The sequence below is a fragment of the Entelurus aequoreus genome, linkage group LG03 (assembly GCF_033978785.1).
Source record: "Entelurus aequoreus isolate RoL-2023_Sb linkage group LG03, RoL_Eaeq_v1.1, whole genome shotgun sequence".
Classification (NCBI taxonomy): Eukaryota; Metazoa; Chordata; class Actinopteri; order Syngnathiformes; family Syngnathidae; genus Entelurus; species Entelurus aequoreus.
The window spans coordinates 73,315,381-73,336,573 of record NC_084733.1 but is presented as its reverse complement, the minus strand read 5'-3'; the positions used below and the strand labels follow the sequence as shown (position 1 = coordinate 73,336,573).

The 21,193-nt window shown below is 41.9% G+C and overlaps 1 protein-coding gene and 1 long non-coding RNA gene across 12 annotated transcripts in view; one reads left to right on the top strand and one right to left on the bottom strand.

Annotated features, from left to right (window-relative positions):
* The window catches only part of LOC133646861 (uncharacterized), a 36,628-nt gene extending 33,058 nt beyond the window's left edge, over positions 1-3,570 (top strand). The window contains exons 3-4 of one of the 2 annotated variants that reach the window (XR_009825359.1): positions 2,872-3,058; positions 3,133-3,570. This is a non-coding gene — a long non-coding RNA (uncharacterized LOC133646861). Of the gene's footprint in view, positions 1-2,871 lie in introns of both variants that reach the window. The other variant, XR_009825358.1, reaches the window with a different exon arrangement.
* LOC133646856 (AP-3 complex subunit beta-2) overlaps positions 1-20,652 on the bottom strand; it is a 54,533-nt gene extending 33,881 nt beyond the window's left edge. For 5 of the 10 annotated variants that reach the window (XM_062042713.1, XM_062042714.1, XM_062042715.1 and 2 more), the window contains exons 1-9: positions 20,398-20,652; positions 11,064-11,139; positions 8,960-9,034; positions 8,683-8,778; positions 8,044-8,204; positions 7,806-7,872; positions 4,737-4,919; positions 3,309-3,500; positions 2,858-2,955 (exon numbers count right to left, since the gene is read on the bottom strand). In XM_062042713.1, the coding sequence (XP_061898697.1) occupies positions 2,858-2,955; positions 3,309-3,500; positions 4,737-4,919; positions 7,806-7,872; positions 8,044-8,204; positions 8,683-8,778; positions 8,960-9,034; positions 11,064-11,139; positions 20,398-20,510 (1,061 nt within the window). In that variant the 5' untranslated portion in view covers positions 20,511-20,652. Of the gene's footprint in view, positions 1-2,857; positions 2,956-3,308; positions 3,501-4,736; positions 4,920-7,805; positions 7,873-8,043; positions 8,205-8,682; positions 8,779-8,959; positions 9,035-11,063; positions 11,140-13,556; positions 14,159-20,397 lie in introns of those variants that run through there. The other 5 variants (XM_062042707.1, XM_062042710.1, XM_062042708.1 and 2 more) reach the window with 3 other exon arrangements.
* Between the last annotated feature and the right edge of the window lie 541 nt (positions 20,653-21,193).

Sequence of the window (21,193 nt, the reverse complement as noted above, 5' to 3'; positions counted from 1 at the left end):
GTAATAGGCTAACAGCTGATCACTGTGATCGAACTCAAATTAATCGCGATCAACGATCACAATCATATAATGGCCCAGCCCTTATATATATATGTATATATATATATATATATATATATATACACAAACCCCGTTTCCATATGAGTTGGGAAATTGTGTTAGATGTAAATATAAACGAATACAATGATTTGCAAATCATTTTCAACCCATATTCAGTTGAATATGCTACACAGACAACATATTTGTCTCATATTGCTCGAAGAAAAAAACAACATCTTAATCTACGATTTGACTCCCTCGAATGGCCTTGAGGAACAGGCTGTTTGAAAACACTCCCCCGAGGACTCCTCAAAGATGGACGCTTTTGACCTTTCCCTTTTCTTCAAAAGCACCTGGGTCGGACTCTTGAACTCTTGAACTCTTGGGGCCGGCCTCGGCCCATAAAGACAATCCAACATCTCACCCAAGTTAATTGGGCATACATGCACGCACATACCCCTCCCCAATCAACGCCTTCACCACTGCTTTATTCCTCCGGGGTTGTGGGGGCTGAGCAGCGCTCAACAGCAGCTGCTGGCCTCCAAGGTCCTGTTGGATGACTTTGTTGCGAGTTTGTTGTGATTAAATGTACCTTGTTTATGTGTGCCATGCTATGTGAGGTTTTTTTCCTCGGACTCAGTCTGGACCATTCCTGAGGGTCCAGCCTCAGACTGATATTTTTTTTTACTTCCCCCCTCCCCCCAATGTCACCTTTTTCCCACCTTTTTGAGGAGCGCCTAAGTGAGGCTGATCCGTTGGCGGTCCCGTCTTGTCTCCCTGTAACGTATGTCTGCTCTTAGCGGGATTGTGCCGAAAATGTAATTTCAGTTCTTATGTGTCTTGTACATGTAAGAATGGACAATAAAGCTGATTGATTGATTGATTGATATTTGATGTTCAAACTGATCAACTTTTTTTTTTTGCAAATAATCATTAACTTTAGAAATTGACGCCAGCAACACGTGACAAAGAAGTTGGGAAAGGTGGCAATAAATACTGATAAAGTTGAGGAATGCTCATCAAAAACTTATTTGGAACATCCCACAGGTGAACAGGCAAATTGGGAACAGGTGGGTGCCATGATTGGGTATAAAAGTAGATTCCATGAAATGCTCAGTCATTCACAAACAAGGATGGGGCGAGGGTCACCACTTTGTCAACAAATGTGTGAGCAAATTGTTGAACAGTTTAAGAAAAACCTTTCTCAACCAGCTATTGCAAGGAATTTAGGGATTTCACCATCTACGGTCCGTAATATCATCAAAGGGTTCAGAGAATCTGGAGAAATCACTGCACGTAAGCAGCTAAGCCCGTGACCTTTGATCCCTCGGACTGTACTGCATCAACAAGCGACATCCGTGTGTAAAGGATATCACCACATAGGCTCAGGAACACTTCAGAAACCCACTGTCAGTAACTACAGTATTGTCGCTACATCTGTAAGTGCAAGTTAAAACTCTCCTATGCAAGGCGAAAACAGTTCAACAACAACACCCACAAACGCCGTCGGCTTCGCTGGGCCTGAGCTCATCTAAGATGGACTGATACAAAGTGGAAAAGTGTTCTGTGGTCTGACGAGTCCACATTTCAAATTGTTTTTGGAAACTGTGGATGTCGTGTCCTCCGGACCAAAGAGGAAAAGAACCATCCGGATTGTTTTAGGCGCAAAGTTGAAAAGCCAGCATCTGTGATGGTATGGGGGTGTATTAGTGCCCAAGACATGGGTAACTTACACATCTGTGAAGGCGCCATTAATGCTGAAAGGTACATACAGGTTTTGGAGCAACATATGTTGCCATCCAAGCAACGTTACCATGGACGCCCCTGCTTATTTCAGCAAGACAATGCCAAGCCACGTGTTACATCAACGTGGCTTCATAGTAAAAGAGTGCGGGTACTAGACTGGCCTGCCTGTAGTCCAGACCTGTCTCCCATTGAAAATGTGTGGCGTAATATGAAGCCTAAAATACCACAACGGAGACCCCGGGACTGTTGAACAACTTAAGCTGTACATCAAGCAAGAATGGGAAAGAATTCCACCTGAGAAGCTTAAAAAATGTGTCTCCTCAGTTCCCAAACGTTTACTGAGTGTTGTTAAAAGGAAAGGCCATGTAACTCCAGTGGTGAACATGCCCTTTCCCAACTACTTTGGCACGTGTTGCAGCCATGAAATTCTAAGTTAATTATTATTTGCAAAAAAAAAAAAAAAGTTTATGAGGTTGAACATCAAATATCTTGTCTTTGTAGTGCATTCAATTGAATAAGGGTTGAAAAGGATTTGCAAATCATTGTATTCCGTTTATATTTACATCCAACACAATTTCCCAACTCAATTGGAAACGGGGTTTGTATATATATATATATACAGACACATACATGTATGTATGTATGTATGTGTGTGTGTGTGTATATATATATATATACATATATATATATACACACACACGGTATATTACATGTATATGGGAAATGCAAATGTTGATGCTCCTCTGACCTGCAGCATTAGTCTCACGTAATAAAGGTGTCTTGTGTTTGGTGCTCAATTAACCACAACATTAGCACCGTATAAAACATTGTCACTACTGATCCGACGTTTACTTTAAAAAAAAAATTTTTTTAACAACTTTAAGCTTTGTTCAGCTGTTTACTGACATATTCTATTCATGTTTAGCTAACTTTTACTGCAAATATCGGCTACAAACATAGGCTATCAGCCTTTTTGATTACTAGTAATCTGTATCGGCCCTGAAAAAAACATATTGGACGATCTCTAATATTGATGCATTAATTGGCAGTACCTTAAGAGCATGAAACCCACCTGTGACTCCGCAGAAGACGCACCAGAGCCTTGGCAATTACCCCGACTTCTGCTTTGGGGGCAAGATGGAAGTAGAGCTGAGCCACGGCCATGACCACCTGCAGCACAGAGGAGGAGACAAACAAAAAGTCCTTATGTTGCCACTTGATTGGATCCACGCCTCATGCTGACGTGTATAGGGTTCACTTGGAACACACTGAAGTATGGTTAACAACATCATAAGAGGTAGTTATAGAAGGAGAGCAGTGACGTTTTCTGTCTTTTCTTTGAAAAAGTGTCCTCATCTCGGGACAAGAGGTTCAGTCTGACAATGCTTGAGGACACTACAGACGCTTGTAAACATGGAGCAAGGTCAAGCCTCTGGGGACCATGTTGAATAACGTGAGCTGTGATGATGTCTGATGCTGGATGATGCCCAAGCATTTTAGCTGCGGAGAGTCCGGGGTCTTACAGCGGCGTTGCGGCTCTGCAGGAGTGGCTTGGTGTTCCTCAGCAGCAGCCGGTGGTCCGGATCCATCACGTACGGTTTCCTCTTGGCCATGACGGCCTCCACCTTCTTCTCCTTTTCCTCCTCGTCTTCGTCCTCGTCGTCATCGGAGCCGTAGAAGGTCTTGTCACCCCCGCCCTCCTCCAGCAGGGACTCCTGTATAAAAGATGAGAGTATTCATTATATTATTATTACAATATAATTTATTGTCACTGCACTTAAAAAGTACGACAAAATTAGTTTTCAGTACGACCTGTCCAAGAAACAGACGTACAAGTTAGAGGGGAATACAAAACAGGAAGACTGATGTGTCGCCACCTGGCTGCGCCCCGTAAAGTAATAGGGAGGAAAGGTAAACATGGGGGTAGGAGGCATACTTGCCAACCCTCCCAATTTTTCCGGGAGACTCCCGAATTTCAGTGCCCCTCCCGAAAATCTCCCGGGTCAACCATTCTCCCGAATTTCTCCCGATTTTCACCCGGACAACAATATTAAGGGCGTGCCGTGATGGCACTGCCTTTAGCGTCCGCTTTTTCACCATACAAACATCGTCACATGTTGTATGAGGCTTCTGCAGACACATGAAAGTGACTGAAAGACATACTTGATCAACAGCCATACAGGTCACATTGAGGGTGACCGTATAAACAACTTTAACACTGTTACAAATATGCGCCACACTGTGAACCCACACCAAACAAGAATGACAAACACATTTCGGGAGACCTCCCGCACCGTAACACAACATAAACACAACAGAACAAATACCCAGAATCCCTTGCAGCCCTAACTCTTCCGGGCTACAATATACACCCCCGCTACCACCACACCCCGCAACCATACCCCCCCCCACCCTAACCCACACCCCCCCTCCCCCCCCAATCTCCCGAATTCGGAGGTCTCAAGGTTGGCAAGTATGGTAGGAGGAGGAGAAACAAAAGCAACTCCCAAACTAAGCTACTATTGGGGGAGCTCAGCTTGAGACCACAAAAAAAACCCTTGAGCAGCAGTAAGCACATAAAAGCACATATTTACGACACACAAAAACTTGAGACATGCGCTGCTCTGTAGTCCATAATACCGCGGGGGAGGGAAGTGGCAAAAGCCTGGGATGTGGGGGTGGGGTGTATGTGTGCGTATCTGTGTAGTTGTCCATGGATGCGTGTATTGTCCATAAGCCTGGAAGTCGCTCCATTTGACTTTTTTTTAGAATAGAATGTAATATCATTGCACTTAAAAAGTACAAATAAATTAGTTTTCAGTACAACCTATCCTATCATTATTAGTTAAAATACTGTATTTGTGTGGGCAAAAAGGCTAAAGGTTCAGCTGTTACCCAGTGAGAGCTTCAATTTAATACACAGACTACAGAATATGAAATGTCAAACTTACGTTTATGTTCGGGTTGAGGAACTGGGTCCTGGCGTAGCGGGTCAGCATGTTGATGATGACCACCTGACCCCACTCCTCCACGTCGATCAGAAGGTTACACAGCTTCCTGTAGTTCTTGTGGATCAGGTCGATCCGCTCCGGGCACACCTCCTCAAAGGCCATAACCACGCTGCCCGCCACCAGCTGTGACATTAAACATTCAGGGGCACAGGTGAGGACTCGGTTTCAAGCTATTCCTTTTGCAGAGGTTGACACGGTTACAATTTAGACTGCTTTTAAGGATTGCTTATTAAATATTCATGCATAATACATATTAGTATAGAAGATAGTATGCTTGCAATTATATATGAAAGGAACTAATGAACCTGACTCTGAACGATGACTAAACCTTTTAGCAACCTTTTAGTTTGACAGACTATATCCTGTTGTTTAACAAGTGTGAAGATGTGCAAAGGGGAATGAAACAAGACGAGCACATTATGTTCTTCAATGGACTGATTTTCATGGACTTTGCTAAGTCACTGATCAAATCAATTTGATCAAATCACTGGTCAACTACAACTACATCTCCTCTCAATAGAAGGTGCAAATCGTTTTGCTGTTTTCGGCCACAGAAAGAACCTCACAGATAAATGGGAGAATATAACCACCACGCTCACCTCAGTAGCTGCAGACATCCTCGGCGATTGACGCCTGAGGACTAACTCAACCTTGGATATCGAACGCTTCCCTAGATCTTGTTAATCAATGTCGAGAGGCGAAACAACTCGGGAATGAGGAATACCCCGATATAAATCAGGAAAGAAGGCGCAGTCTCTGACATTATAGAACCACCTGGCTCCACCGCATTGCTGATGCGGCGGACAACAACTTTACGGCAGGTAATCTCCGGCTAGCCTATCAATCAATTAAAGAGCTGTGCCAAGCAGGAAAGCGCCCCCAGAAAGCATCACTACTATTTGCATTAGACGGTGCCACCATCAACACAGATCCCAAGGCCAAACTCTAACACTGTCGGCAGCACTACACAAATGCTCTCTGCAAGCTCTCTCCCGCTGCATCGGACAAGCTGAAGCAGTTTGCTGATTCTGCCCTCAAAGATTGCCCTGTAAATCTAGACCCGGCATCTATCACCAAACTGTCAGATGCCATCAAGAAGCTTCCATCTGGGAGAGCCCCAGGCGCAGACAGAGTCACAGCAGAGATGATGAGAGCTGCACTCACCCCTGTCATCCACCAGCTTGAATGCCAGATTATCTGGGCCTAAAAGCGTGTCCCTCAAGGCTGCAGAGACAGAGGTATACTTTCTCTCTACAAGAGCAAGGGTGACAGTCGGAACACACCCAGCTACCGGTCCATTACACTTCTCTCTGTCCCAGGCAAGGTGATCACTGCAGTCATCCTGACAAACATTTACCCCCTCGTGCTCACCACGCGGCGTCCGCAACAGGCTTGCTTCACTTCACACAAATCAACTGCGGATTGCATTCTGGCTATAAACATCCTTGCACAACAGAGGAGGGAATATTGCGAATCTCTTTATGCAGCCTATGTGTATCTAAACTCAGCCTTTTAACTCTCTGGACAGTAACATTCTCTGGCAACTCCTGCAAGGTATTGCCGTCCCAAAGAAGTATATTAATATCCTCCGGGATCTTCCCACAACCACCACCTGCAGAGTAAAAGCAGAGGGCAGCATGTCAGATCCTTTTGTTGCCACCTCTGGAGTGGGACAGGGTTGCGATTCCGCAACAAACCTATTCAACATTGTTGTTGACAACTAGATCCTGAGCACTCTTCACCGCTGCCCCAGTCTTGAAATCAACTTCCACTTCTGCTTCACAGACCTGTGCCGATGATGTTGAGCTGTTCTACAATCACCTGGATACCATCGCCAAAGGATTGTTAGTATTAACATAAGAAGCCTTAGCCGTGGGCCTTACCAACAGCTGGGAAAAGATAAAAATTAAACCCCTGTCAGTCTTCCTACCGCCCCCACAACAGGTCATCACCGTTCATGACCAGCAGGTTGAAGTGGTCGAAAACTTTGTGTATCTTGGATCCAAAATTGCCTGATTTTGCTCGTCGGATCCTGAAGTTGCATGTCATCTGCAGCAGTGTTGTGATGCTTTCGGTCGCCTCCAAAGAGTGTGGCGGAGTGTGAAGATTATAACAACCACAAGATGCGTAACAAGTTCCTGCTTATCCTTTACGGATGTGAAACTTGGACTCTTATTCCCCAGTGGCTACTCGCCATCTAGATGCATTTCACAGGTACTGCCTCCGAAACATCCTTCAAATCCAGTGGTTCCATTACTGTATGTCACAAATGATGCAGTTCACGAAAAGCAGGTTGTTATAATGCTATTTCCACTGCAATAAAGAGGGGAAGACTGCAATTCCTCGGCCATGTCGCAAGAATGGATGACGGCGTTCCAGCCTAACAGGCTGTCGGAGCGTGTATGCGCCCAACACCCAGGGGCTCGCGCTGTCCACGTGGCCGTCCCCGGATGACCTGGGTGTCCCAGATGATATAAACCAGGCCCCTGTCGTACCTTATCGCCCTCGCCCAGGACCGCCCTGCCATCAGACGGCTGGCTCCCACAGTCACTTAGTGGCTTAGCGAGGCTTCTTCTTCTTTTTCTTCTGGTTAACACTTTGCTCAGACAAGACTTGTAAAGTCATCAATAAAGAGACAGACAGAGTCATCAGAAACAGACAACTGCTATATGTCATTCTTGTGAAATTCCTCCCAACTGGCTATAAGAACTGACATTTTTTTACATTCTGGGTTCTTGCCCTCACATGATCCAGCGAACGTCGGTGACGTTTGTCGGAAACAAACCAGAGAGCCTCTGTAAGTATATGTCATTTGGTGGATGCAAATAAATGTAACTGAATAATTAATTGGAACGAGGGTCTGACAAAGTTCCTTCTCCCTCTGATCTTTCGAACACTGGACGAGTGGACTTATTCGAGGTCATTGGGGTCCCTCACCGAACAACACAGAGAGGCTTGTTTTTTGATGAATCAAATCGTGAGGGGAAAGAAGAGAGAACAAAAACTCACAGTGGTTTTGTCAGCAAGAAGTTTCTCAATGACTTCAATCAGCTGGTCTTTCTGTTCTGGATCCAAACTGAGGACACCCAAGAAGCAATGGCAGACTCAACGAGTAAAATAGTATTTCAAGTCATAGCAACATTGATTATGCAGGGGTTTTTTTCTCCTACAGTTCCACTCTTCAATGTTGGTATACGCATATTTTTATCTAACGTGATCACTAGGGAATACCCGTCTCAAAGTGTACCTGTAGAGTTTGGGGATGGCGTGGGCGGCCGTCTTCCTGACGTACGGCGACATGTCGGACGCAGCCTCCTTGATGGCCAGCATCATTATGGGAACTATGATGGTGACTCGGATGCTGGAGAGGACTCGCAGGGCGCTGGCTCTGATCAGCTGGTTGGGATCCTGCAGAAACACAGGGAGACGTCAGACTTTCCTTCCCCAGGAGATTATGTAATCATTGCTGTTAGTTTATCTGTTAGTTTAATTCCTTAGCAAAATAACTCAGTTATGGGCAAATTTTCAGGAAATGTCCAAAACGGGATAAGGAACAACTGATTAGATTTTGAGTCTGATTCTATTACGTTACCTTACGTTTTACGCTTTAGTTTGTATGCTGCAGCGTCCCCACAGAGACAAAGATAGTGGAAGACTGACAAGAGTGTTCACTCTGTTTCTTTTATTCCAAAATATCTCAAAAAAGTTATGCGTGGATTTTGTTTAAACTTTCAGGAAATGTCAGGAATAGGATAATGAACAAGAGGTACTTCCTTTACTATTGGGAAGTAGGGTCTAGCAGAGGTCTGAGCTCTGAGTGCTTACACTTTCTTCTTAACTCTTGATAACATTGCTTGACAAACCAAAGGTGGATTTTGTGCTCTACCTTCAAGCCTCGCTGAAAGGTGGAGATGGAGAGCAGCGCAAGGTCTTGCTGCTCCTCGGCATAACGCACCAAGTAAACGTAGACCAGCTTCTTCACCTTGATGAAGCACAGAGAGAGACAGGAGGAGATAAAGTGCTGTGATTCACGGCAAAGAGAGGTGGAAGAAAATTGCTATTTCATTCAGGTGAGATAAAGCCATACCACACGAGGCTGTAAAAATGTGATAAGACGGTGCATACATTACACAGAGGGGGTGGAGAGGGGAAATTATGCATACCTCAATATTTTTACAAGCCACATTTTTCACCACGGCGGGGAAAAGGTCTGATGCGTTTTTACCTCGAGCAATCATCTGTGGGGAGGATAAGAAGCACAAAGGCACAAACTCAGCATTGTGCAATGTGACATCACAGCAGAGAGGATTTGGACTTTCATAGATTTTCTACTTGGGCTCCTGCACGGACACGAGTTGAGCAAAGAGTAACCGCGTTATGATTATTTCACCACCGACAGTGCCCTTCCTGTCGCAGTTTATGCTCCCTTTATGATTTTTTTTTTATATTTAAAACACTTGCTTGTGGTCTACATAACATGTAATGGTGGTGCTTTGGTCAAAATGCTGCATAGATTATGTTTTACAGACCATTCCTAAGCCGCTTTCTGACTGTCTCTTCAGAAAACAGCGTTTTGTGGGCGGTCTCATTTACATTCCGGAGCCCCTCCTCGAGGAGAAGCCCCCTTTGACTGCGTCTTCACCCCGTCAGCCATGTTGTAGTTTTTTTAGACCTTCCAAATGGATTCTACTGACACATATACGTTTGAAATATACGCTACTTTGTATTAGAAATGACAACAGCAAAGGATTTTAGCATGCATGTGCATATACGAGCCAGTCTGCCCCACAACAAGAGGATAGTAAAAAAGAAGGAACTTAGTAACTATCTGTGATGGGCAAGCTACTTGGAAAATGTAGTAAACTCAGCTACAAGTTACTCTCGATTAAATGTAGCTAAGCTACAGGGGAAGCTATCCCCGGAGAATTGTAACAAGCTACACGCCAAAATTAGCTTGCTACATCAAAGCTACATTTAACAGCATTTCTATCTATGGGCCCACATGTATAATATCAATGTTCATGAAACTGAGAGTGTACAAATGGACTCAATAAGGGTCCATTACTATCAACTATCTGTCATTTAGCTGGGGACACCCTACTATATCTAGGAATTCCCACACCCCACTGTATGTATTTATTTGGATTGCCTTTTCTTTGGCCCACCCCTATAATGTTATTCATTTTCTCTACCTACAGTAAAAAAACAGCATCTTTATATATCTTGACAAAAAAACAATGACCTTAATGTGTGTTTCTAAATTTGTGTTCCACGTCGTTGATGAAGAGAGCAGTTATGATTTTGGTTTACAGAGTAAACAACTAAAAATTAAGAATTTGGCCACTGATTTCTCTAAACGCATACATTTGTCTAAATATGGCCAAGGAAACGCAATATTGTGGGTTTCCTGCATGTCATCTTCATCACTAGAGGAAAAGTCTAATCTGCGGGAGAGAATCCCTCTGCCATTTTCAAGTATGTTTCTTTTTTTTTGAGCGGTCAGCTTAAAGTGTCCCTCTGTCTCAGACTCCCTCGTCATCATGTTACATGAGTGCGTGTGTGTTATAATGTTGCGTCCTGGTTTCAATGGCCCGCCTTATCTTGCCTCTGATTGGCCAGTCGTTAATGTTTCGCCCTAACCTTAGCCAATTGTGACTCATCGTACGAACACTAACCAATCATGATGTATTTTTGTATTGGATGTTCTCATTCATCCAGGTCATTGTATTGTCTATTTTTTGGCCTGAATTTGCACTCCATTTTCTCTCTTTGTAGCTTTGATGTAATCTACCTCGCTACATGGGTCTAAAAGTAACTAAACTACAGCAAAATCTATTTGCTAAAAGAGTACCGCCAAGCTACTGGGAAATATAGTTAAGCTACGTAATTTAGCTACATGTAGCTTGTTACTGCCCATCACTGGTAACTATAACGTCGGACTACAACTAAATAAAAATGGTAAACTCTTGCAATTTAAGCTCTTCAGGTAAATCTCTACCATATATCCGCTGACGTAACTAAAGCAAATTACTTCACTCAAGTTTCAAATTCCTAAACGCTTGTTTGGAACAAGTTTGGAAAAAGGGAAGATGTTTAAAAAATATCTCTTGATTTTAAATTTTGGGTTTATGGCGATCCTAAATACATAAAAACAGGTACCAACAGGTGAGGTTTGGTTTTGCGTAATATGTCCCCTTTAAGTCTCTCACAGTGTAGTTTCAGGACAGCTTTTTTAGGCTCCTCCAACACGGAAAGATTATTACTCACGGCCACGATGCGTTTCATGGCCTCCAGCTTCAGCGAGTCTTTGTTGCTGTCGAGCATCTCCTTCAGGTCGTCGTGTCTGACAGAGGGAGAGACAGAAAATATCTACATATATATGGTTGGTGCCAAGACTGGTGTAGTATCTACTGTAATACGAAATAACATGTTTTTCCAGATTGTGGAAATCTACATTCCTGAGACCAAGCAGACAGCCAGTTCTGTTAAACAGCAGTTCATCATTGTGGGCATGTAATAAAATATGGCCATTAAGTGTGACATGCAAATGTGGATCGCATACATTTCAACAGAGAAAGGCTTAGTAAATCTGTCGATGGTATGCCGTAGTCCGGACAGTTTCCCGTGAGGGCCGGTACCAGTTAGTTATGGCCTAAGCCAGACGCTTAGGGCAGTGTTTTTCAAGCACTGTGAGATATTGTTTGGTGTGCCGTGGGAGCTTATGTAATTTCACCTAATTGGGTAAAAAATATTTTTTGCGAACCAGTGATTACAATCCGCAAATGTGCCGTTACTAAGTATCTGTGCTGTCTAAAGCTCGGCAGAGTAACCGTGTGATACTTAGTAATAATTCAGTAGGTGGCAGCAGGTAGCTAACTGCTTTGTAGATGTCGGGAACGACGACAATGGTTTGCAGGTAAAAAGGTATCTAATGATTAAACCAAAAATAAACAAAAGGTGAGTGCCGATAAGAAAAGGCATTGAAGCTTAGGGAAGGCTATGCAATACTAAAACTGAACTGGGTGCAAAGTAAACAAAAACAGAATGCTGGACGACAGCAAAGACTTACAGCGTGTGGAGCAGACGGCGTCCACAAAGTACATCCGTAAATGACATGACAATCAACAACAAAATAGGAGCGCAAGACAAGAACTAAAACACTACACATAGGAAAACACCAAAAAACTCAAAATAAGTCACAGCATGATGTGACAGTACACCTACTTTGAGACAAGAGCTATAGTGATGCATGGTTGGTTATGGTTTGAATTCATATCAAACAATTGCGAGAACAACTTTTTATTGTCAATATCGGCTGCGGAGTTTCATTTTTTAATGTTTTCTGTTGGTGGTGTGCCTCAGAATTTTTTCAATGAAAAAAATGTGCCTCAGCTCAGAAAAAGGTTGAAAAACACTGGCTTAGGGAACACTCGCATACACAAACATGCCTTTACATGGTCATGGTGAAGTCAACTCCAGTACCATGAACCTAACAGATTGAGATGACATAATTTCGGTCTGTAAAAGCTGGTTGTCCGGCTGCCCCTAAGGGGAGAGAGTTGTCATTTGGCTAAATCTTCTCCAGGTGCTGCAGAACCTATAGTGATGCTCACTTCTCAATTAAGAAGCTATTGTTCAACGGTCATCACCGGCGTCATCCTTGATTCTTCACCCACCTTTCTGCCCGGAAGAAAATGGCAAGGCCAAAGGCATGACACTGGTAACAAAAATGTATATATCTATTGTAGACTATGTGGAAAAAATTGTTACGATGGACACATTTGTCGCCCCTGAGCTGGACATTTTGGACAATTGTACGCTTACAACTTGGGAACATTTTTGGGGAAGACAGCAATACCCACAGACACACTCCAACATTAGGGCTGTTAGTAGACCACAACCAGCCTCATTCAATTCCATCTTCAGGAATAATTAAATACTGTAGCGTTCCACAAACCAGTTTCCACGGCAACCAAAGGTGCAACAAAATGATTTTCTGCAGACCTTAGTTTCTACTGGGGCTCCAGTGAACAGACATCTTGGATTAAAACATCTCAGCAGAACAGTGGACACACGAACACGAACTACTCAACCAAAGCTCTTTTGTTTAATGGCTCCTTCTAATGAATTTACAAGCATGGCTGCACTTGCTAGGCAATGATCTATATGGACTGTTTGAGGAGGAACCGGTTCTTGTGGCCTAATTGAAAGAGTACGAACACCATGACTATAATAATATCAATATAATAATAGCTAGCAAATCAAATAAACACGTTAAGAAGACTCATGGAAAAAGAGACTTTGGTTTCTGCCCAAAGACCCAGCAGTAATTCGACACTAACTCTTCCTTCTTTAATTTTGGAGCTACAAACAGCTCTGAATTATTTAACCACAGGAGCACCCCAGGGCTCGAGTTACCTGATACGAGATCAACGCGACCCTCCACCTGGAAAAAGATGAGTTGTATTGCACGGAAAGCAAGTTAGTAAGAAAATGCATTTGCATGATTCTGAAGCGTTTTGACATTCCCAGCTTTGATATTCAAAGGATACCTAAATCAGCATATGCATCACAAGCAAATTTAGGTTAGCAACCGATGCCCTCGTAAGGCGGGAGCGCACACTCTGTGCCTTACGAGGGCAAACTGCCAAACAGACTTTGGAACAGATTAATTCCATTTCCATCATTAGATTTTTGAACTGTGTTCTATGTCCTGGGGCCTGCAGGGAACCTTTGCCTTGTTTTACATTTCCATCCTACCGCAAAGGTTGACTTTGAGAACTCCCGCCGCCGCCGTCCTCCAGCGGCGCTCGTTCCTCGTGATCTCTTCCTCCGTCGCCCCCCGAGCGCAGGTGGCGCAGCTCATCGGGCCTCAGGGCGCTGTACCAGGTCTGCTGGGCGCCGTCGGGGGTCAGCACGGGGCTCTTGTCCTCCTCCAGCCCCTGCACTTGACTCTGCACCGTCTTCACCATATTGACGGCGTTCACGGGCAGCTGCAGCAGCTTCTGCATGGCGGTCATCTTTTCAAAACTTTGCCAAAAGATCGGACGTGACCTGTAGGATCCCGTTCGAGCAGGCGAAGTGTAGAGAGGGAGTGTTCTGAAAAAGACTGCGGCTCCTTTTTCCCGAGCAGCTAGAATGTTACAAGTACTAATTTATGATTAAATGTATCCGGCGTGGACATTTCATGCAGGGAAGACGCCAGAAACACTCCAGCTCCTGCAAAGATAGACGTCTCCGTGGTGACGGGCCACGGTAATCTGAATCCAGCGGGTTCTTTCTGCCGCTGATGTTGCTGCGTCCGACCGACCGAGCCGCCATAAAAAAGATGCTGGTCACAGAGGGGCGGGGAGTCTGCGATGGCGACCCCTCCCGCTGCTCACGTGCTCACTGTTGCAGCGCCAGCCTCTCCCTGTCGCTCAGTCATTGACACACACACACAAAGATGCTCTCGCATAATGACACGCCGCCACGTTGACACTAACCCCCCTCCTCGCCATCAGCGCTCCACCTCCTCATCATTTCACAGGCCATAGACCTCGCCCTTCCAGCTAACAGACGCTTTCAAGCAGCCCTAAATCATCTCACTTATAAAGACGGTCACAGATTTTCAACATTCAGCCTCCGTTTGCATCATCTTACGTGACTCAGCGCTCTCGGCAGCATCGTGATGAGGACCACCCTGCCTCTCTCTCTTGCTCTCTCTCTCGCCCAGTGGGAAGAAAATGAGTAGTCCTGTGATGATTTGCAACAGCTCCGTCAGATTTATTCTTGTCTGCCGCAGACTCAATATATTCTTTCATACAGCAGGTGTTCTTTTTAGGTTCTATTCGCCCGTGGCATATTCTAAAAAAATACAATTTAACATTAGAATGTTATAAAATGAATGCACATGATTGTTTGTTGTTGTACAGCAAACAGTGAGTAGTTAAGTATTGCTTGCATTTACATGACATTATCACGTCTGGCTCATTAAATATGCGTGGTGGTCTGTTCTCAATGGTACCAGGCGCCATTTAGCCTTTCTCGAAGAAAAATGCCCTATGCTTGAGTTGTTATCGGCTGTACGAACCCTTCAAATCGCGAAAATGACATACGTGTCTTCAGAGTTCCTCGAGAGGTAGTCAAGAAGGGCGGAAGAGTGCAAGATTTTTGGAAAGACGCACTCCAGTCCGAAGGAGCAGAGTAGAAGAATGCCCGAGTTTGCAGTGATCACTTTGTTAAAGGTTTGTTTGATATCAGAATCAGAATATTTTTTATTGCCATTGTTTGAGAACGGGTTCACAAACTACGAATTTTTCTTGGTGCAATCGCGCAACATAAACCCATATAACACAGATATACTTTTAACGTTTACTGTTTCCCATTTAAGTAATATCTTGATACTCTTTGTATTTCTGAAAACACATCTTTGCTACAGGTGTTTTGTGAAGCTCAATCTTGGCAAGTCTAAATAAAAGACAATAAAATGTAAGCAAAACCAAAAAAATTAAGCTTTTACCAATCATAAACGAAGCTTTCAGCACATACACAATGTTGACGGGAAAAAGACGCGTACTCGTGAAGGGCGTGTGCAACAACAATAAGGCGACAAACATGGCTGTAGACGCGAAGTTAAATCCTGAAATGCAACATTATCCGAGCAAAAACAATGCTAGATTTATCTGGGAGAGTCTTGATACCAATTTCTTTGACCCAGCCACACAAAAAGAAGTTGCATATCTCCATGCTTTTTCAAGTTTTCATCGGTTTTGTCGTGTAAAATGATGTCTGGAGCACCAGTTCGATATGTCTGGGAACGCCACCGATGGATAGTCCTTGATATCACTCGACAAATCTTTTTTTTAATAAAGTATAGGGATCTATACAATTGCATAGTTACATTTTTTTTTTGCTCGTATCTGCTTTTACAGGAAGATCTAGGCCTCTTGCGTACTCAGCTGCTTGCTGCACAGCAGCCATCTTGGCTTGGTTGACCACCACTGTTTTTCACGTCACGAGATGCAATACTAACTAATACTCCAAATACAGCTATCGATTATTTTAGTAATCGACTAATGATTAGTTTGTTGGATTAATTGAGTATTTAGAAAAAACACACTTTATAGCTTTATTGTGTATTTTAGGGGAAATAGTTAAAAATGCAAATATGTTTCTGCTTGTCATAACCTTCATGACCTTCTTCTACCTTCTATTTAACTTGTTTTACCTTTTATTTACCTTCTATTTACGTTAATTTACTTTTTATTTAGTTTTTTTTTGACCTTCCATTTACCTTCGTTTACTGTTTATTTACCTTCTATGTACCTTTTTATTTTTTAACTTTCTTTTACCATAGTTTAACTTCTAAATAACACATTGTACGTTCTTTTACCTTATATGTACCTTGTATTACCTTTTAATATACCTTCTGTTCACATGTTACCTTCTTTTACCATCTTTTACCTTCTCTTTAACTTGTTTTACCGTCTTTTACCCTTTTATATAGCTTGTTTACCCTTGATATATAGTACCTTCCATTTATATTGTATTTTCCTTTTGGTTACCTTCCTTTACCTACTACTTAGTAGGGCTGGACGATTGTGGCGAAAATAATAATCACAAATATTTTTGATTGATATAGTAATCCTGATTAATAACACGATTATTCATTAATTTGAAAACATGAGTATTTATTGTACCACTACAACTCAACTTTAAATATAGTTGTTTTTTTAAATTGATAAAAATTAGCAACTAATAAACCACAGCAAGTAAAATGATAATAGTAATAATACATTTAAATAACTGCAATATAAAAAACAATAAAATTCAGTTTTTCCGTTTTATTTTTAATTACGTTTTTTTTAAATCTTTTACTTATTTTACCACAATAGAGTGTGTGCTTTTTGTGTCAAATAAAATGTAATGACATGTTTGTTAATTCCATTCAATGCAAAAATCCTCACATTTATTGGTGCAATACATATTTGGACAATTTTGACCAGTATTTTAGGTCAAAGCATAATAATTGTGTAAATGTATCAATAAGTGCTTTATGTACATTATACTTGTGTAAGGTACTTTTTTGAAACCTTTATTTTGTAAACTGTAGCGCAGTCAGACCGGATGTGGCGCATCACGCTATTATTGTGAAGGGTGGAAGTGTGCTGTGCTGTTGTTCTCCGCTTGAAAATAGAGGCAACTTGAGGCTGAAAAAAGAAAAGAGCGAGCATCTGAAGTTGCGACTGCTGTTTGTACATTAATGTTACATCGATTATGTCGTTCACAACAACACAAGCAGATGAGATGTGTTGTGGGTGTACGGATTGTTCTAGCTAGTTTAAGCTTTGTAGTTTCAAATAAAAAAAAAGCAACCACGGTGAAATCCCAAAATTCTAGTAGACATTGTCTTTTATTAGTATTATTTATTTTATTATCTTCTATCACCCCTCCTCCGTTTCACTGTCACAAGCTGCGGAATTTGCATAGACATTGCACAGCCCATTAATCGTTTTTTTCCGATTTATTATATTTTCAAGATAGTGAGAAGCCATAATCGAACATTCAAAATTGGATTAATTGTCCTGCTCTAATACTTAGCTTGTTTTACCTTTTACTTCCCTTATTTTACCTAATATTTAGCGTGTGTTACCTTCTATTTACATTTTATTTACTTTCCTTTACCTTCTGTTCACCTTTTATCACCTTCTTTTACCTACTATTCAGCTTGTTTTACCTTCTATTTACCTTCTTTGACCTACTATTTAGCTTGCAGCGGCAAAAAATCTGCGTTCAAAGAACTCCGGCTTATTAGTGATTCCCAGAGCCCAAAAAAAGTCTGCCGGCTATAGAGCGTTTTCTATTCGAGCTCCAGTACTATGGAATGCCCTCCCGGTAACAGTTAGAGATGCTACCTCAGTAGAAGCATTTAAGTCCCATCTTAAAACTCATTTGTATACTCTAGCCTTTAAATAGACCCCCCTTTTAGACCAGTTGATCTGCCGTTTCTTTTCTTTTCTCCTCTGCTCCCCTCTCCCTTGTGGAGGGGGAGTTACACTGGTCCGGTGGCCATGGATGAAGTGCTGGCTGTCCAGAGTCAGGACCCGGGTTGGACCGCAAGCCTATGCATCGGTTGGGGACATCTCTGTGCTGCTGACCCGTCTCCGCTCGGGACGGTTTCCTGCTGGCCCCACTATGGACTGGACTCTCACTGTTATGTTGGATCCACTATGGGCTGGACTTTCGCTGATATGTTGGATCCACTATGGACTGGACTTTCACAATATTATGTCAGACCCACTCGACATCCATTGCTTTCGGTCTCCCCTAGAGGAGGGGGGTTACCCACAAATGCGGTCCTCTCCAAGGTTTCTCATAGTCATTCACATCGACGTCCCACTGGGGGGAGTTTTTCCTTGCCCTTATGTGGGCTCTGTACCGAGGATGTCGTGGCTTGTGCAGCCCTTTGAGACACTTGTGATTTAGGGCTATATAAATAAACATTGATTGATTGATTGATTGTTTTACCTTCTATTTATATTATATATATATTGTGGGCGGTATAGCTCGGTTGGTAGAGTGGCCGTGCCATCAACCTGAGGGTTGCAGGTTCGATCCCCGCTTCCGCCATCCTAGTCACTGCCGTTGTGTCCTTGGGCAAGACACTTTACCCACCTGCTCCCAGTGCCACCCACACTGGTTTAAATGTAACTTAGATATTGGGTTTTCACTATGTAAAGCGCTTTGAGTCACTAGAGAAAAGCGCTATATAAATATAATTCACTTCACTTCTATTTAGCTTGTTTACCTTCTATTTACATAATATTTAGCTTGTGTTACCTTTTATTTACCTTCTTTTACCTACTATTCAGCTTGTATCTTCTATTTACCTTCTTTGACCTACTATTTAGCTTGTTTTACTTTCTATTTAGCTTGTTTACCTTCTATTTACATAATATTTTGCTCGTTTTACCTTTAATATATTTTCTTTTACATAATATTTAGCTTGTTACCTTTTATTTACCTTCTTTTACCTACTATTTAGCTTGTTATATCTTCTATTTACCTTCTTCGACCTACTATTTACCTTCTTTTACCTACTAGTCAGCTTGTTATATCTTCTATTTACCTTATATATATATATATACCTTTTTGACCTACTATTTAGCTTGTTACCTTCTATTTAGCTTGTTCACCTTCTATTTACATCCTATTTTGCTTGTTTTACCTTTAATTTACTTTCTTTTACCTAATAATTTTTATTTACCTTCTTTTTTTAGCTTGTTTTACCTTCCGTTTACCTTTTACATTCTATTTATCTTGCAAAGTATTTTACCATATTTTATCAATCAATCAATCTATGTTTATTTTACCTTCTATTGAACTTGTTTAACTTTATTTTCCTTTTACTTTCAGTTACCTTTTATTTGCATTTTACCTTCTTTGACCATCTATTACTTTCCATTTAACTTTTTTTAATCTTGCTTAACCGTCTTTTATGGGGTCCATATTTGTATAGTTTTTTTATGAGTTACACTCACTAAGTGATTAATTGAAGCAACATAATATAAATCATCAATTTTTCTAATCGAATTAGTCTGATTAATCAATTAATCGTTGCAGCTCTAAAATACGGTGTAAGCTACAGAGTCAAACTCCCGAGAAAAATATCAGGATGTAATCAACGTAAAAAAAAAAAGGGTGTTAACTGCAGACTCTAAATGATCCATACGTGTGAATAGTTGTTTCTCTATTATGTGTCCTGTGATTGGAATAGGCTCCAGCTCACCCATGGCCCTGATGACAGTCATCACCATGTTTAAACTTCTTCATGTTGGAAATCAGAGAATACATTCAGGACGCGAAGAAGAAAGTGGACAGCTGACCAGTCAGAGTGTCTTCACTGTGCAGGCAAACTGTCTGCAAACACATCTCTGCATTTCAGTCGCAATTAGACAGAAGTGCCATGTAAGCTATGTCAGATGCCAACAGTAAAGCCTCCACTCTCCGCATCAAACTCTGTCATCATGGAATGAGCTCCCTCTAGTGGTTGAAAAGAACACACGCGTTTTTTTCTACTTCCCCATTAAACAGTAACCTGGGTTTTGCTACAGTTCCAGATTATTCGCGTTATTTCTCAACTTTTGGCAATTGTTCATCCCTTCGTATAGCTTAGTACTAAAGTAGAGTATTTTGAAAAGAGTGGGGGAAATCACGTGACCAATGAGCGTGTCTCTCGCGCTGTCCAGTAGGGGTGGTGCTGGAAAAAAAGATGGAGCCGAGGGCCTATTTGAGTTTATCCCAGCAATACAAGTGTCACCTTCCACGCCTTGTGATAACGTTCGAACATCAATCATGTTGTGTTGTTCTCGAACCTTCGAGAAGGTCGCGCTGGCACCGGAACAACGTTAGTGCTCACGCGCACCAGCGAACCAAATCACGACCAGACCAAGACTCCCTCCGACAGGAAAGGCGGCCATTCGAAGCTAGCTCGATTCACGCCAGATGTTGACATTCGAACACGTTCGTTCATAATATAAACACATATATTAAAAGTGTGGAAAGAAGACGATGCATGTTCTCCCACTTTACATCAGCACCTACACAGGTGAACACGTACCTTTTATAGTCCGAGGAGAAGATCCCTCCGCTTGCCGGGTCGTGGCCATATTCGGGCTCCCCGACGCTGGAGGAGCCCCCTTTCTCGTCGTTGAAAGCCGAGCTGGCGGACATTTTTTCGTGGCTCTTTCTGTGTTTGCGCTTCACCACCCTTAAGGCGACCGAGATTTGGTGGTAAGCGTAGCGGTTGTTCCACGGCTCTAAAAGGCGCACAGGCACCGCGTAATCCCTGGGAGGAGGGGGATAATGATTGGAAGAGGAGGAGGAAGGATGGGACTGTGACGTCACGGTCACATGATGCGGAAAGGTCAAGTACCCGGAAATCATTGATAGATACACACAAAAAAATTAAAATAAATAAATAAAATATATATATATATATATATATATATATATATATATATATATATATATATATATATATATATATATATATATATATATATATATATATATATATAAAATGTATACATATGTTTATTTCTTCAAGTGGAGCCAAAATTCTCTCATTAGATTAATTATTTTAAATTATTAATCAAATCGTGGAAAATGGGACAAGCCATTAAATAGTTGTCTTTATTGGATTAATTTAAGTTGCTTTAGATGAGCCTATTTTTTTAAAATGTTTTTTATTTAAACATTTTTGTATTGTATTTTACTAGTACTTTCTTGAAAAAATGTTTTGTTTGTATAAGGATGTTGCTTGCTCAATCTGGTAGATATTTGAAAAATATGTATTGGAATTGCCTTAATTTGTTTGTACATTGTGACTATATATTAATTTATTGTCCAATAAA